Below are 18206 nucleotides of genomic sequence, written 5' to 3'. Positions count from 1 at the left end.
CTGGAAACCAGTAATTTAGGGTTATTTTGATAGATCTCAGTGAATGAAGCTCAGCACAACTTCTTCAATGAAAAAAAAAAAACAACTAAATATTAATGAAAATATGACATAGCGAAATCTATAAGGATTATACTATGGTGATACCATACTGGGCATTATACCATCTTTCTTATATTTACTCTTCATTACAGAAATAGCATTTTTAATTTGAGAATTGCTAAGGAAATCATCTTGTAATGCATTGTGAATCTGCTTCAATTTCCACACTGCATCTTCGAGCTTTACTGTGCCGTTAGTTTCACAAAATATTGAAACTAATGATTTCTTATATATGATTCCAAATTCTCTTTTATAAATTAATGATATTATTGTGTACGTTATTTTATGTTTTGCTGTCAAAGCAGTAATCAATTGATGAATCTTCAATTCAGCTGATATATCCAATCGATTGGGATATCTTTGAATAAGTTTTTCTCTCATCCGACCTGGACTCACGGTTTAGCTTAATTGCTACACTTAAACCATCACATTCCCAGCCACATCTAGAACATTTCAAGTGTGTTTCATAGCTACACTGCTTTACTTTACATTTACAAGTTATAACTTCTTGATGTTGGCTCATATGGTCTTGGGTAAGGTCACAGGTCTGGTCCAGTGACCTAGACCTAAAAAATAGTGCCAAATATCTTCTCTTTATCTAATTAAAATAGCCCAAACTTTTCCAGAATGACTCATTTTTGTTTTATCCACATTAAGCTTACAGGCTGGCTTGTGTGACAGGTGTTAATATATTGTTACATATACCTTCCCAAAATCACAGTATTTACTGAACTATCTAAAATATTACTGTAAGCAGAACAAAATAAAAGGAGTATGTCATATGCTAGTTTTTGCATCATTGATTAGCTATAAATGTGATAAACAAAAGAAATAGAAAACTAAATTTCTAACATCATTAGCCCAAGGCTGAAATAGAAGTAACTTTAGCTACAAATGTGATAAACAAAAGAAATATAAAACTAGATTTTTAACATTATTGGCCTAAGGCTAAAATAGAAATAACTTTAGCTACAAATGTGATAAAAAAAAGAAATATAAAACTAAATTTTTAACATTATTGGCCTAAGGCTAAAATAGAAGTAACTTTAGCTACAAATGTGATAAACAAAAGAAATATAAAACTAAATTTTTAACATTATTGGCCTAAGGCTAAAATAGAAGTAACTTTAGCTACACATGTGATAAACAAAAGAAATATAAAACTAGATTTTTACCGATATTGGCCTAAGGCTAAAATAGAACTAACTTTAGCTATAAATGTGATAAACAAAAGAAATATAAAACTAAATTTTTAACGTTATTGGCCTAAGGCTAAAATAGAAGTAACTTTAGCTACAAACGTGATAAACAAAAGAAATATAAAACTAAATTTCTAACATTATTGGCCTGAGGCTAAAATAGAACTAACTTTAGACCATATTTTGAAGGTATTATTCAAAAAGTATAGAACAAAACTAACTATTCATAAAATTTAAATAATCACACAAATATGAACATACTTTGTTACATGGCTGTCTCCATATTTCATCAAGGCACGTACTGCAGTAGGTGCAGTGTAAAACTTCGTGACTCTGTATTTGTCAATGATCTCCCAGTAACGGCCAGGATGAGGATGAAATGGTAAACCCTCAAACTAATAAACATTTCAATTGAGACAGTATTTAATCATTATCTGTTTAATCTATATTCCAACAAACGAAATTCAATTATATTTTTTGTTTTCATTATCAACAACTTCTGATCAAGCAAGCTACACAGATCAGAAATAAAAACTAAACCAGTAAATAATTTAGCTAATTTACTATACTTGTCTACCTAAGATAACACAAAACAAAAATTGATAATGATTAGAATACTCTAGTTGGTTTATCAGTTAATTGGGTACCTTCACAAAAGTAAGTAGATCTATGGAGTTGGCAAGATGTCAAAAATGACAGCAGCTCAATCTTGTCATATCTGCTGCCATAATTGTCACCTCAAAAAGCGGCATTTGAGTTGTTTGCTGTAGTGCAGCCCACTAAAGTTAACATGAATGTAGCACTTATATGTGCTCATCACTGTGAGCTAATTTGCAAATGTTAATTTTGAACACAATTAGAAAACAGACTCTATCAAACTAAAGTTTTAGATAACAATACAACTGATGTAGCATTGGTTGCACAATTAGAAGTGAGAAGATCCTTGGAGTGACCTTCAAAAGTCAAAATTGTTATACATTCCATTTATATCAATAATCTTCTATCCTAATGAAGCAACATCTACTTCCAGGCCTAAACTTATTTCAAGTTACTACTACCTTTGCTTATGTGGGATTTATCATCAAATTAAGGGCTTAAGATAAACATGTTTAATTTCTCAATTTTTTTTAAATTGTAAATGTATGGGTGATGTTAAATTTTATAACATCCCTGGTTTATCTTAAAAGGTTACTTAAGGAAGAAACATCAAAGATAGGCATACATTACAGCCATCAGAAGCAAAGATTGGCAGCTGACTGTTAATAGCTTTTTGTTCCAACCAAAGTTTATTGATGATTATACAGGCAGAATTTCTTTATCCTGTGTACCAGAGGAGGCAGTAAGAGGCTTGCTGGGGCTGAAGTTACTCCAAAATGTGCCTTAGCCTCCCCTGTAGCTTCTTGCACCAATTAAAAGTTCAAAAGTTTTTTTTAATTGAATGATGTGTGACAAATGTTTAAGTGTTAACTGCTAAAGGTGGTTTGCTTCTTAAGTACTACAATATGTGTTTCCACAACATGTAGGTTGCAGGCAATTCAATTTTTTTTGTTCATCTCTCTCACCAGGAACAGATTAGCACCATCCTTGTACATACACTTAAATGATAAGGCTGTGCCCACTATATTTCCAGCCTTTACATCATAATTACTAAAATTAAATTAAACTAAAAACTTATCAACATATCTTTTGCTATTTGTCTGCAATTTAAATAATGTTCAGTTTCACACATTAAATATTGGTATTAAAAAAAACATTTTTAATTTCTTACAGTATATCATATTTGGTAAAACACTCATTTCAGATTGTGTATAATGAAAATAGATGTGCTATATATATATATATATTCTTAACTGAAAAACAGCAGTTACTCAAAATGTCACATTGAAAATAATGTTTTCCTGTGGTGAATTTAAAACTTTTCAGTTTGTTTGGTTTATTGTATATACTGTTAACATGAATGTAGCACTTATATGTGCTCATCACTGTGGGTTAATTTGCAAATGATAATTTTGAACACAACTGTGTAATAATTGTAACCATGACAAAAATCATGATATAACTGATTAATACCAATAATAAAAATTTGAAATATCATTTTCTACAGAATACTAAAATGCAAAAATCTACATATAAAAGCATGAATGTGTGTGTGTGTGTGTCACTCTTTTTGTGGGTTTATTCCTTATGCACAGCCACATCTTTAAAGCTACAAACTCATGGTACAGATACAACTTTTTGTGGGATGTAACATTGAGGCCAAAGTGACAAATATGTCAATTTTTGGTAAACAGGATGATCAGTTGGTCTCAAGTTGAAAAGGTCAGATTTTTTTAGTAATGTGTGATTAAGAGGGCTGTTATTTAGATTTTTTATCTGTGTGAGGACTTCTGCTAATCATTGTATCCATGATCAGTTATGTGTTAAAACAATTTAAAAACTTCATGGAGCCTTCGTTTGCTTCTCTGCTTGTTCTCTCTTTGCTCTCTCCCTCTCTCTTTCTTCTACACATACATACCTAACCCTTGAACTGTAAAAGGCTGGTGCTTTCTCTCGAACATGCACACATACTCCCTTAGCTAAATAGGCTTGCTTCAGCAATATCTTTTGCTTTGCTTGCGTGTACTCGCAAGAATCAGCTATACGAGAACTTTACAAAAACATTTGGTATCAGCAAATTTTCATTTACATTGTGTTGCAATGAGAAGAGAATAAATCAATTCTTCATTAAATGAAACGTTGATAAAGTCTGAATATGCTGCAAATGACACTTGATCACACAGCAGAAGTCAGGACACCAAAAGGTAGGGAATTTTGTTTTGGAAATTTGAAATGTCATGCAAAACACATGCAAGAAGCAGAGGCAATGACCCAGTTTTGCTTTGATTAAAATAGCTTTAGCAAACTTATATATTTTTTGCACATTGTTCTTTTATTGAATTTAATCAAAATATTTTTTAGGTAAAAAATAATTTTGATTTTTTTTTGCAAAAAATCAAGATTAATATGGTTTATTTAATCGAAACAACTCAGGATATTTAAAGCCATTTTCATTCAAGCAATGCTGGATACTCTGCTAGTGTCCAATAATTCATTAATTGGACACCTGACTGAACATGAAGGCCAAGTTGAAATTATTGTGAATGAACCATAACCAGTCACCAGCTCAGCTTTTGAGACCAGTGAACTTTGTTGAATAAATCAAGGAAAATTCAGTTGAAATGAAAACTTGAAAATATAACTCAGCTATATCAGTCAAGAAAGAAAAATCCTATAACAAGCTCAACAAAAATTGTAGATTAACAACTTTATAAGCACAAATTAAATAATGAAGAACAAACACACACTGAAGATAATTACCACAACTGGTTTCGATGTACCATATACATCATTTTCATGGGTATACTGTGTGTGTGTGTACAGTGATGTCTAGCAAGTGTTGTTTTCATTGTGTGATTTCTTCTTACATGTTCCATTGAAAAATGTTTTCCATAATGGATCCATTTGAAAGCCCATATCATGGTTTATGAATTTGTTTGCATTCTTGTGTATTTCAATAGCTTCTCTAATATTTGGAGAAAAAATTTAGGTTCTGCAATTAGTTTCATTTTAGTGAATTTGATTATGTGGTCAATTTGGTATACATGAGTACCAATGGCTGATTTTTATATTTCCAACCAGCAGCAATGATTTTCATGTTCTTTTATTCTTACATTCAACAACTGTTTAGTTAAGACCTATGCATACTTTGTTCCCTGAGCATTGGATTGAATATATTCCTTGTTTCTGGAAACTATTGATGGGGTCTTTCCCCTTATTTAGTTTACTTCAAATTTTTACAATAAGTTTGTAGGTTGATTTCATTTGGTTGTTCTTCAATAATGTACCTATTATATTTTAGATTTCCAGGTAATAAGTTAAACATATAGATTTTGTTTTTTCCACATTATTTCCTTAACTTTGTTTATAAAAATATTTTTTGATTTTGTAGAACAACCTATCAAATCCTTGTGATACAGCAACATTTTTTAAGCTAAACAAAATCTTGTTCAAAGAAATGTAGTGTTAAAAAATATCACATCAGAGCTAAAATTAACTTATTAAAAAAAGCATTTTGCTGTCCTAGAGAAAATTCCAGGACCTAATAAAGAATTTCTAAAGAGGTAAATTACAAAATTAAATGGATTATTATTGCTAGTAACATATTCACCATAACTTAGATTATCTGCTCTAACACTTCACTTTTATCCACCAAAACCATTTAACTCTGCAAAAAAAACATTTAATACATGTTCACAACATCCATTCACAATCATTAAGGGGTATCAAAGTGTTGATGGGACACCAGGCTTTAAAAATGAATATTTTAATGATAGAAAAACTAAAGTTTCTGGTGGTCATGCAGCCAGCTATTTCAGTTTGTTCAGAGATGAAATTGCAGTAAAAAAACACATTGAATAGGATGGTACCAGATATCATGGATATGTATACAAGGAAGTGCTGACAACAATGCCAGTGTACGTGTGTTAATAGAATTTGAAAACTAACCACTGGATGTTTTCTAGTTTATAATGTTTGTCGCATTCAATAAGCTAACCTTGTAAAATGCTGTTTATCCTTAAGACCAAAAACTGGTGCTCAAATTGTTTCCTTTAAAATTTACAGTGCAGCACCAAACTATCTATTAAAACCTCTTAATACATCACTTAAACATCCTGTCACTGATAAATCAGTTGTTTTTTTTTAGTTATATATTGAAAACATTGGGAGACATGAAGTATTTGATAGTTGGTAAAAATGAATTAATTTCTTGAACATATGTAGAAAATCTTCACCAGTTGCAAATAGAGGAAGGTATTCATTTAGGCAATAAACTCCGTTTAGTTCATGTGGGTTGGCATTAGCAGAAAATGAAAGTTTCTCTTGGGGCACGATTAATGAGCAATTCATTTGCTGATGTAGTTGAGAAGTTTTGTAATTTAGGAATTAGGCAATTTACTGATGTAGTTGAGAAGTTTTGTAATTTAGGAAATAGGCAATTTACTGATGTAGTTGAGAAGTTTTGTAATTTAGAAATTAAGCAATTTAAAAAATTTCAAATGAGATTCATTTGAAACAGAACATTAGAGATTTTGAACTCTTGAAACATCTGTTAATGATTTTAGAAAAAAACTGTATCCTGGTTCCAAAACATTTGTTATGGACAAATAAATGCAATTTTTTCTCCCCAAAGAACACGTCCATACAATGAGATTTTGTTATGATAACATACAGAAAAACTGGTTTTCTTGGATTTAAGATTTTATAGCTATAATTATCTACTTATAGCTTCTCCATCAGTTCCATTTTTGAGGTATTTACCAATGTACAAAGTAAGTCAAGATTATATTGAATTGTTTTTAATTCCATAAGCTCACATGGTGGGTGCAATAGTAATCCAACCGATAGGCAGTTCCTATCGGCATACAAGCATTTACTTGTTCACAGTTACTTGCAAAGCACTTCTGCTGGCAACTGTATCCTACTGAAGAGATAACAATTTTACAGATATCTAGTTCAAACCATGCTCATCTTTAAATCATTAACTCGTCAGAGTACAAGAACTAAATGTTAGTTCTTAGTCTTGATGGCTCTTCACCATTTTCTAACCATGAATATTTGTCCTGAACGCATTATTGTGTATATTACTGGTTTTGTGGTGCTCAAGTTGAAAATAATGTATTGAAGTGTGAAACATTTTATTACACTGAGGGGAACAGGCACACGATCACTTTATTTATTTTTTATTAAACACAAAAACAAGGGTGGGTTAACTTTTCTGTCTCTAAATGTCATATCAATTTGTGAATAAAGTGAGAATGATTTTCATGTTGCTATTGCCAGTAAAATCAGTATAATATATAGGTTTTAATATACGCAGTTCTAAAACATTATGTCATTATGTAGAAGGAACATGTGTTTGATCAAACATCTCAAAATAATAATATTGTACAGCTGATTTGAGCTGTCTCTCATATACACCTTAATATTAGGTTTTGTCATGCTGACAAAAGATTTACAGGAGGCATCCATAAAAACAAGATTAGATATGTTTATAACAAGCTTGCTCTATCTAAAGGACTATAGTTAATTTAAGCTTCAGTTGTCTGATTCTCAAAGGTAGCTTACAACAGAGATAAGATCAGAATAACATTTCATAACAGTATCCAGAGCATATTATAACTTATGCACATAAACCTATTCATTTCAATTCATGCTTGTATATATATATATATTTATCCAAAAAATATGCAACAGATTTAAAGTACATTGTGTAGCAATATTTAATTGTTTTATATGTTTATTTATTTCTACTAATTCATAGTTTCAAAATCACAATGTGTACCAGTGATTAGTAATTTTGAGTTTTGTCTATGGCACTTTATAACTAATTTTTCATTTATTACTGAAAAAAAAAATTGGATGTGGATGTTTCAATTTGTTATTTGTAAGAGGAAAGTCCCACATATAAATTTATATTTTTGTTCTACTGTTGTGATATTCAGATTATCTAACATTATTGCCAATAATTCTGAGTTTTTACTTCTATGTACTTAAAATGTACTTCTGTGTTTTTAAAACAGCAATAACTTTAATATCTTAATGCTAAAACTGTTTAACATCCAATACATTACTTTCTTCATAAACCAATTCAATTGGATAGTATCTGTAAAGTTTAGAAATTATTCCTTTTGAACAATGTTATATTTATATGTATGTGACAATAAAATTATTTTGAAAACTTTCTTGTAAATCATATCATTTTCAAATTACATTTACTTCTGAGTAACATATTTCATTCAGTTCAGAATCAATTACAATAAAACATTGTGTGTTTGGAGCTAACAAAGATGCTGGCATATGGCTGACTCCATCTCTTTGTTTCTTTAGTCCATACTGTAAGAGTAAATTGATACCAACTCTCTTTCTTCTTACCTCCATGGTTACACCAATAATATCTCAATATTGACTGACCAGTTAGGAGATTTAAGTTTGTCCTAAATTCACATACTGAGCTAACAATGCAAAATAATCACTATATAAGGCTATATTATGTATATAAACAATTAACCAACATACTTTTAATATTAAAGAAAATGTAATATAGCTCATAAGACACATCAACACTAGTTGTTTGCTTAATGCACTAACATAAAAAGAATAAATTGTTTTTGTATAAACTTCAATACATAGAAAAGCAATTAAATAAAATCCTTGAAAAAAGAAAATCTTCCATCAGTTGGATTGAATGATAAATGCAATTATACGGCTTTACAGTCAGTAAATACAAGTTGAGCGTTTCACAATCCTTGTGCACATTTTTTGTCATCATCTTTCAAATCGGCTGATATCTCTTTGTGGACCAGCAGCTGAGAACCACTGTTCCAGGGTAATTGCTCTACTAATGTATTATACAGTACAGAATGCTCGTTGATTACTTACAACTGTAATGCATATAAAGTGATAATTATGTGATTTTACCTCTTCTCCAAATTCTGGCATCCAAGAATTGAACCTCAGTCTTGCACATACAAGTCTTTCGCTACTTGGATGGCCAAGGAAAATATTGTTCATTTAAGGCATTATGGAAAATATCTTGAGATCCTCCCTTGCAGTTAGAGGTCACTGATGTGCTTAATAAGTATCAGTTTGTTTGTACCCATGCATCTGAAGATTTTTTTTTTTGTTTAAGAAATGCAGATGGTAAAAAAAAATTATTTTTACAAACAGATTTCAGATAACATTTTTGAGGAATTTTTAATACTTTTCATTTTAAACAGAACTATATTGAATACTTTATGAAAAATCATGTTTCAACAAAACTGTATTTATACAAAGATGAACAATTCACAAGCTAATACTGATGTTCAAAGAGAAAGAAACATTACGCTTTCAACTTGAGAAGAAGTAAAGCCAACTTAATTCACTGAACAATAGTTTTATTAATATTACCATCAATGAAATAATTATAAACTGCTCACCCCATATTTTATGGATTGATGTCCCTAAGAAACATATTGTAATAGTACCACTATATACAGGGTAATAGTCTCACTACAGTGCCACATTAAGGCACTGGTGGGCCCTGGGCAATGTATACACTAGACAAGTAGGCCTCTTTTGCTTTTAAGAAAATACCATACAATTTGATAAATTAAATTCATTAATGATAAAAAAATTAAGTAAATAAAATATTGAAAAATGTTCTCTAAAAAACTGGTTTAATTTTTTAGATTATTTTAAAATTAAATAAATCAAGGATGGTCCTCCCACTCCCACCTATGACCACATTGTGATCTCTGTCTCTCGTATGCAGTGGACAACCACCTGGTGTTGGATCCTATATGTTCTTTTGGAATAACAATTTTAAATTGCAATGAATTTCTTATTGTAAAAAGTAGGTTCTCTTCTGGTTGCAAGCTTGCTCAAATCAGATGTGCATTTAAACACACTTCTTAACATAGTGAGACAGAACCATTTTATACAATGGGCAAAAGGGGTTACTAGTGCAAAAGACCATACCCCAAATAACTTTGGAATAAATCCACTTTTGTTCAGTATGTTTTGACAAAAAGCAATGTTACCATTAAGGTGAATAATTTCATTATAGTTAGTGGAGTTGAGAATAAGCAGCAAACAAGAATTTATATAAGCAAAGATTGTAAATCTGAAGCTAGTTTTGAACCAGAAGAGTTTCATTTTTTTCTTCTTCTTCTCAAATTCTAAGCTTGTTCTATTTTTATTCTTGAATAATGTAGTTTGGGAACAAATGAGGTGGATATAAACTTTATTCAAGAGGACATTCATAAGACCAATTTGATGAACTTTTCTGTCTCAGAAAATCTTGCTAAAGAAAGCTCTAACCAGTAATGTGTTGTAGTATAACTGTTCAACCTGTAAGGTTTTTAGTTATAGTGGTTTTAGTCACACAGTATTTTTTTCTTGATAGCTTATGACATGTTGATAAAAAATTCTTTTAAGGAAAAGATTCTCTGGGCAGCACTCCCAAACTAATATTATGTGAAATCCTTTTGGAATTGAAAGTATGGCTAAAATATGAAACTCTTATGGTATGTTCTCAATCAGAAACAAATAAGCTATATATTCAAGATATTAAAATCAGCATACTGGCAGAACTTGGATGCAGTGACACTGAATATCTGTTGAATAATTTTATAGTTGGATTGGAAATACAATTGCAAAATAAGCAACAAGCAGTTTTAATAGTTGGTAATTTTGGATTAATATTCATTACACTAACCTTGGATTGTAAACTTATTTACAAGTTCCTTGTATAAAAAAAAAGAGAGATTAAGATGTTGTAGATAATCAAAGTAAAAAACAAATGAATTACTCATGAAATATCAACAAAATGGAAATGTGAAAAAACTATTGAAAAAAAACGCTTAGTTCTTCATGGTTATGAAGCTTCCTGTAACTTGATACACAGTTTGTACTCACCATTACGCTAGTGGCTCCCTGTGCAAGAGGTCCATACACCACATAAGTGTGACCAGTAATCCACCCAACATCAGCAGTGCAAAAATAAATATCTCCAGGATGATAATCAAAAACATACTTGAAAGTGGTAGCAGCATACAGAAGATACCCACCAGTAGTATGAACCACACCTTTGGGCTTGCCAGTTGACCCACTAAAATGAATGTGACAAAGCAATACTACACCAGAAATGGAAGGCCAAATATGTTGCTATATATCTTGAACTATATGACTACGTAAAAGCCAATGACCATTCATTTCTTCATAATATACAATTTAAGCAGACACTTCACTGGGCCAATTTAAACTCTATGACTGTAAGTCTGCTGGCTCTTAGTAACAGAGTGCTCAGTAGAACAGTCATTGTTCTTTAATGGCTTAATGATGTTCATCGTTATAACATTTGTAATTCAAGACTAATGACTAAATGAATAAATAAAGTTCAGCCTATGCAAGCTGATGGAGATACAACATAGTAAATGTAATGATCATTACCAATAATGTTAGAGGATGGTCAATCGAAAAATGAAAGCATTAGATAGACAAAAAAATATTTATGCATAATAGCACAAACATAAAAAATATACAGTAGCTTTAAGGAATAGTTTTTAATCAGTACTTTTGTGTATTGTATGATAACAATGTTTGACAGACTATAAACTCTATTCTTCTCAAAGCCCAAATGTGTTTATACTTTCCATTCTAATAATGTAGAGATTTATCAAACTACATTTACTACATAATAGTCACAGGCAGTTAAAACAGTCAAAAAATTAAGTAAATGAGTCACAATGTTTAAAAAAATCCAATTACTTATTTTAATTTGAATAAGATTTTACAAGATTAAGTGTTCATTGTTAATTTCTTTTCAAATATTCATAATATGAGGTCAACAAAAATTACTTAAGAAACTTAAGTATTTAACTAAGAACCTGAAAATCTTACAAAACAGTTTTCACAGGTTTGTTCTTAGACTGGACACAGTCAAATGTTAAGACAGCTAAGACAAACAATATCTTACAATGTTTTAAAAACTGGACCTGTTGATATGAGCTCATCAACAATGATGAGAACATTTTGGATTAAACATGGTACTCAAATGTTCAACAAGATTGTGGTACTGAATAAACCCACCTGGTGTACAAAATAAACAGTGGATTTTCAGCATCTACCCACTCAGGTTCACAGATATCATTTGCTCTGTTCATCTCTTCATGCCACCAGCAGTCAATGTCAGGGTTCCATGGTGTCTAGATGAAACAATCAGATTAGCTGTATTTACTTGTAAAAGATAGTACTAAAATATATCGTAAGTACTTTGTCACAGTTTAGTCAGTAATTATAGACCCATCTTACATCAGTTATTGAAAAAGTCTTGGAAAGTCTGTTAAAAGATGCTTTGCAAAGTCATTTAAAAAAGTATCGAATTTTATTGCATAGTCAACATGGTTTTACTAAGGGAAAATATTTCCTTACAAATCTTTTGATATTCTTTTAAGAGGTTACTGCTTATGTAGATGAGGGTAAGGGTGTAGATTTGGTGTATCTGGATTTTCATAAAAAATTTGACAAGATGCCACATAAAAGGCTTGTAAAAAATTATTTCTATAGGTGTAGGGGGATAAGTTAGCAAATTGGCTAAAAGAGTGGCTGGATGGAAGAAGGCAGAGGGTTGTTACAAATGGAGTTCAGTCAAATTGGATTAATGTCACAAGTGGGGTACCTGAGGGCTCAGTCTTAGGACCTTTGCTCTTTTTGAATTACATCAATGACATAGATGAAGGAATAGTCAATAAATTACTTAAATTTACAGATGATATTAAGGTCTTGGGTGTTGCTAGCTGGGAAGATGATGCTGCTGATTTACAAAAGGATTTAGATCATTTAGTGAATAGGGCAAATAAATGGCAGATGGGCTTTAATTATAATAAATGCAAGATAATGCATGTGGGTTACCATAATTTGAATTATAAGTATAATTAGGATGGGAATAACCTTAACAGTGTTATGAAAGAAAGGGATCTTGGTGTGATATTGCTAGTGGTAGGGCAAATAGGATTTTAGGTTGTATCTACTGAAATATTGAATAGAAGTCTAAAGATGTTATAATTTCATTGTATAAGTCACTGGTTAGGCCACATTTGGAATATTGTGTTCAGTATTGGGCTCCTTACCTTAGGAAAGATATTGAATTGTTGGAAAGACTTCAGAGAAGGGTTACTAGAATGGTGCCTGAGATGGAGGGGTTGTCATGTGAGGAGAGGCTGAAATCTCTCAAACTGTTTTCTCATGAAAAAAGAAGAGTTATGGGACGATCTGATTGAGGTGTTTAAGATTGTAAAGGGAAATGATAGTGTTGATGCATCATCTTTTTCATATTTAACAGTGAGAATAGTAGGACTAGGGGACACAAACATAAATTTTGGCAAGGTAGAGGTCATCTTCAGCTAAGACAGTTTTATTTTTCTGACAAGGTGGTTGACCTTTGGAATGGGTTGCCTTTAGATGTTGTAGAGGTAGTAAATTTAAGTGAGTTTAAGAAAAAGCTTGTTAAGTATGTGAACGAAAAAGGTTGGATTTAAGGTTTCTTTTTTTAATTATTTTAATTTAGTTTAGAGGATGGAACAGTCAAGATGGACCAATAGGTCCCATGTTGTCCCAAAATGTTACATTATGTAACTAGGTTGATTTTTTTAATTTTTCTCTAAGTGGGTAGCTGATCGTAAGTTGATATAAATTTCTAGCTATATCTGACTCCTATGTTTTCTTGACTTTCTGACCTGTATGCATATTGAATATGAAGAGTAGCTTACTCATTTAAACACACAAGTTAAAAACTGGGCTGCTGTTTCTATCAGATGCCATCAGCCAGAAAGTTGGTTTGGTGTATGGTTTTATAACACACCTAACTTATCCTCTTTCATTGCAAAAACATATTTGATAAATTTAACAATTAATTTTTTTTTCATATTTTAGTTAACTAAGTCATATTCTTGTATTGCTATTAGTATAAACAAAACCTTTGGAAATTCACTTTTGTGCTTGGTCACAAAGTTCTACTGGGTGGAATTTTCTATCATCAAATAGCTGAGCAGATCGGATCCTTTACTGCATTAAACTGCAGTTTTTAGGTGATAATTCATAGATCTGGTTAAGTGTGATCCAAAGTTTCATACAGCCTGATTGGTTAGGTGGTGGTCGACAGATGGAGATAGTGGACCAATCAGGGTGTAGCAAGAAGAAGTGACCAGAAATTTAATCCAGGAAAACCTGTATAAAAACCCTTGTAGGGCAACACAGTGTTATAATCTCCTGAAGAAGACTTGTAGTCAAAACGTTGAGAATAAAACAATCCTGACATAGCATTCACAGTCTCATTGCTACCTTTAGTTTTTGTAGCTTTGACTTTCTTGTTTCAATACTTTTTGTAGCATTAAAACTTTCAACATCACTATAGCTAGTTCTTGTCTTTATAAAATAGTTTTTTTTTTATTATTATACCTGTACACTAAGGTTTTCTTGATCTAGATAAATTCATTCTGCTCTCATTTCATCAGGCTTGCTGCCACTTCCACCCATTTGTAGAATCCCATTGTGATGTTTAAGTTCTTTACTAGTAAGATGTAAGCAAGCCTCCATTGCTGTCCTCTGTTGTTTTTTTCAATTCCTTTGCTGATGACTTTAGTTTCCTTCCATTTGGGCAAGTTTCCTGCTTCCTCTGCATGTGCTACTATCGCAGTGGTCATGTTATGTCTTCTGACATTTGCTTTATGTTCATTTAGTCTTGTTGTCAGGTCCCTGCTGGCTTTACCTATGTAGACTTTACTGCACCCCCACATGGAATGCACTATACTACATAACTGTCTGTTGTTTGTTTCTGTCTTCTGTCCTTTACCATATCTACAATTTTTTATTCCTGTTTTTGTTACCACCTCTTTGGTTGTGTGTTTCAATAGTCTGTTGATGGAACTTGTATCCCAGGGATGATGTTTCTTGCTGTCTGTTTTAGCTTTATAAGCATGCCTATAGGGTATTGCAGTTTTCTGAAAGCTTCAATTATGTGTTCAAATAGTTGTAACTTTTTTTACGTAATCATGATAATTTAAGCAATCACTAAGTAACACTGCAAAGGCTAAACTTTTAGAATAGCAGCTTAAGTAAAGAACAATTCAAAGTAACTTAGATAACTAGTTTCTATTATACCAAACCTTTAGGTCATACACGGGTCGTTTAGCTTGCTGTGTAATTTTTTTGAGGTGATCTTCCTTGCTTTCTGGTGGCCCTAAATGTTTCACAACAATACTGGCTTTCATGTGATGTCCACTGAAAGAAAACCAACACAAAAACACATTATATATATTATATGCTTAGATGTTAAGACAATAATTTCCTCAAAACTCTCCTAACAGTTCAGTTATTTATTATATAGTTGGTATCATATTACATACCAGGTTTTTCAAAAATAGTTTTAATTGTTCAGACAACTGCAGCAGGAAATCGATGGACACAATGTTCTGAGACTTGATGTGTGGAGCAATTTGACCTTATGGACGATATTGCAGTGACTTATTCAAAACTGCTTGAGTAGGATTTTGGATAGTCACATTCATACCCATAGGTACCATGCAGTGTGACCATAATGTTGTCATAGCATATCAGAGCATAGTATTTAATTTTACATCATGAGCACAAATATGGTAACTTAGTAGTGGTTGAAGGGTCATTTTCTTAATGCAAAATGAATATCTCTTCTTGTCATCCAAATTTGTGGTATTTATATTACGATTATTTCAAAGATACCAACGAAAAACTTAGAATATGGACTGTATATATGTGTATACATAAAATATAAATATAATGTATGAAATTGTTTTGAAAATTAGTTTATTAATTAATACTTCTGACCTGAGCTGGCAATTCAATTAATGACAATTGTCATGATTGTTTTGAAAAATATTTTATATTTTAGGGGCACTATCTTATATATAATTCATATTCTTTGTTTCTTATCAAAGAATTTATGGTCAATATCTTTTTTTTACTATTAGTTTTATATAAGAATAATTGTTGGGAGACCTTTTGAATCAGGAGTCAAAGGTAAAATGCCCCATATGCACCCCCTGCCTACTTTACAACTGTTCTAAAATATAACTAAAGATACAGAATAAGGACATAAATAAATTACTTGTTTAATTTGTTACACAGTTCGTACTTGATAGTTCTAATCATAATTCATTAAAATATGGAGGCTTTTCTATCCTTGGATTTCCTGTTATTTTGGAGGTTATCTGTAAACACTTGTATGCATCTGCATTAATTTTTCTATCATGTTGTTAACTGTATTTTATCAAAAATTTTCTTCAAGTCTGTCAAAGTATTCTTTGCCATTGGTTGTCATTCTAATATTTAAAAAGAAATAAATATATACTTTTCTTTGCAGATCTTGTAGGCTTCATCCACTGTTTCCTTTAAGTTCAGTAACTTTGTTCCTCTCCACACTCCATCTGCCAATAAAAACGTGATTTAATGTGTGACTGTAGAAATTCGGAATACTAACATTATTCACAAACATATAAACAAAATTACAGTAAAGTCAAGTGAATGATATAAGAAAAAAAAAGATGCCTTCTTGTAGCAATCAGTAAAGACATTTATTAATTTTTCCTGGTGTTAAAAGTTTGAAATGTCTGCTCAATGTGAATTATTAATGTTGTATACAATAATTTAAAATACATTGAACAACATATTTCTCAATTTAAACTTAAAGCTTAAGTGGTGTATTTCATCCTTTACATACAAGTTGCTATAACATTCCGTTTCATACATAAACATGTAGAAACACCCATAAAAAAGGAACAAGGCAAATTTTAAACATTTTGACATACCTGCAGTAATAAGCACAGTACACTTTGCATCTAGGATCCGCTGAGCTAAGGATTGTGCTGAAAAACCACCAAACTGGAAATTGACAATAATTAGAAAAATCATTATTCAAAATATATTCAGACTTCAAGATAAAATCACTTTAAGCCACAATGAACAAAATCTTTCAATATTTGTTATTATTTTGTGCATATAAAAAATGGTAAAAATGTATCTTTTGCATTGGTGAAATATTTTTTTTAGAATTGTAATTGTGGTTATTGTCATAAGCCCTCAGACTTACTGGTGAGTCACCAGGTGCAACTAAAAATGCATTCAAGTCATTCTTATACTGTCAAAAGTATGTGTAGATAATACATTGGTGTATTATTTCAACTTGGGTAATATTGTAATGAAACACACCATGCTACTTATTACAAAAACAAATAACTTTTTTTTAAGCATAATAAAATATCTATTAATAAAAACACCAGTCAACTAGTTTTGACAAGAGTGCTGTCATCATCAGGATTGCTATTACAATAGAAATTCAGCCAAGGAAAAAAACATAATGACTACTATTCAAATACTAGAGTAGAAATAATTATTTCCAGATTGTTACGTTGTTTCAGCTATCGTTTGTGTTTATAGAAGTAGCCTCGAGTTTTTTTTAGCGTTTTTATATTCTTTCAATTGTTAAAATCAGGGCAGAGTACAGATAACCCATTGTGTAGCTTTTCGTTAAAATACTTTAACACCAAAAAACATTTTAAGTAAGATATAATACGAAAAATGGATAAGTAGTCACAACATCTGGTATAAGATTGTTTAAATACAAAGAAAGTAAAACTTTGAAGGTAAATTAATGGTCTCTCACTAGGTGACGCTTTTAAAATAATTTTCTAGCTCTTTTTTTCATACTTTAATATGGAGACTGCTATTATTATATACAGCACTATAAGGTGCTTATACAGTTTTTATTTATTCAATTTTAAATTACTAAGAAACGCATTTTTTTATTAATAAATAATTACTGTAAAAATACAAGGTGCTTACAATAACAGAATGAATGGCTCCAATTCGAGAACAAGCAAGCATGGCCACAACTACTTCCATTATCATCGGCAAATAGATGGCGACACAGTCTTCCTTCTTGACACCTGCATGAAAGTACACAGAAAACCATGACAACAGACAGATTTTCGAAGCGGATAACTAGGAATAGAAACTCTCGTCTTTAAGAAAACAGATAGTTTTCAAACTACGCCTTTTGGCAAAACAATTGTGTGGCTAAAATTATTTTTATTTTTCCAAAAATCAATAAATTTGGAGTAGTTTTATGGTTTACTGCTACCTCGATGTTTCAGTTTTCAATCTCTAAACTAAGATGTAGGTCGTACTTTTAAAAAAAATTCTTATAGTTGCCACAGGTTTAATTTGGCAGCAGCAACCCATAATAACGAAACAACACAACAACATCTTCCTAGGTTTGTTTGTTTTTGTTTTGTT

The 18206-nt window shown here is 31.2% G+C and overlaps 1 protein-coding gene across 1 annotated transcript in view; it reads right to left on the bottom strand.

Moving 5' to 3' along the window:
- Nucleotides 1-18206, bottom strand: part of LOC106463322 (acetyl-coenzyme A synthetase, cytoplasmic-like) — a 66294-nt gene that overhangs the window by 20062 nt on the left and 28026 nt on the right. The window contains exons 3-9 of the mRNA XM_013923343.2: nt 17754-17857; nt 16721-16793; nt 16264-16339; nt 15044-15158; nt 11970-12085; nt 10797-10989; nt 1560-1693 (exon numbers count right to left, since the gene is read on the bottom strand). Coding sequence (XP_013778797.2) covers nt 1560-1693; nt 10797-10989; nt 11970-12085; nt 15044-15158; nt 16264-16339; nt 16721-16793; nt 17754-17857 — 811 coding nt within the window. The remainder of the gene's footprint in view (nt 1-1559; nt 1694-10796; nt 10990-11969; nt 12086-15043; nt 15159-16263; nt 16340-16720; nt 16794-17753; nt 17858-18206) is intronic.

Source organism: Limulus polyphemus, unplaced genomic scaffold (genome assembly GCF_000517525.1).
Source record: "Limulus polyphemus unplaced genomic scaffold, Limulus_polyphemus-2.1.2 Scaffold52, whole genome shotgun sequence".
Taxonomy (NCBI): domain Eukaryota; kingdom Metazoa; phylum Arthropoda; class Merostomata; order Xiphosura; family Limulidae; genus Limulus; species Limulus polyphemus.
The sequence above is the reverse complement of the archived record's forward strand: the minus strand, read 5'-3'. Positions and strand labels throughout refer to the sequence as shown.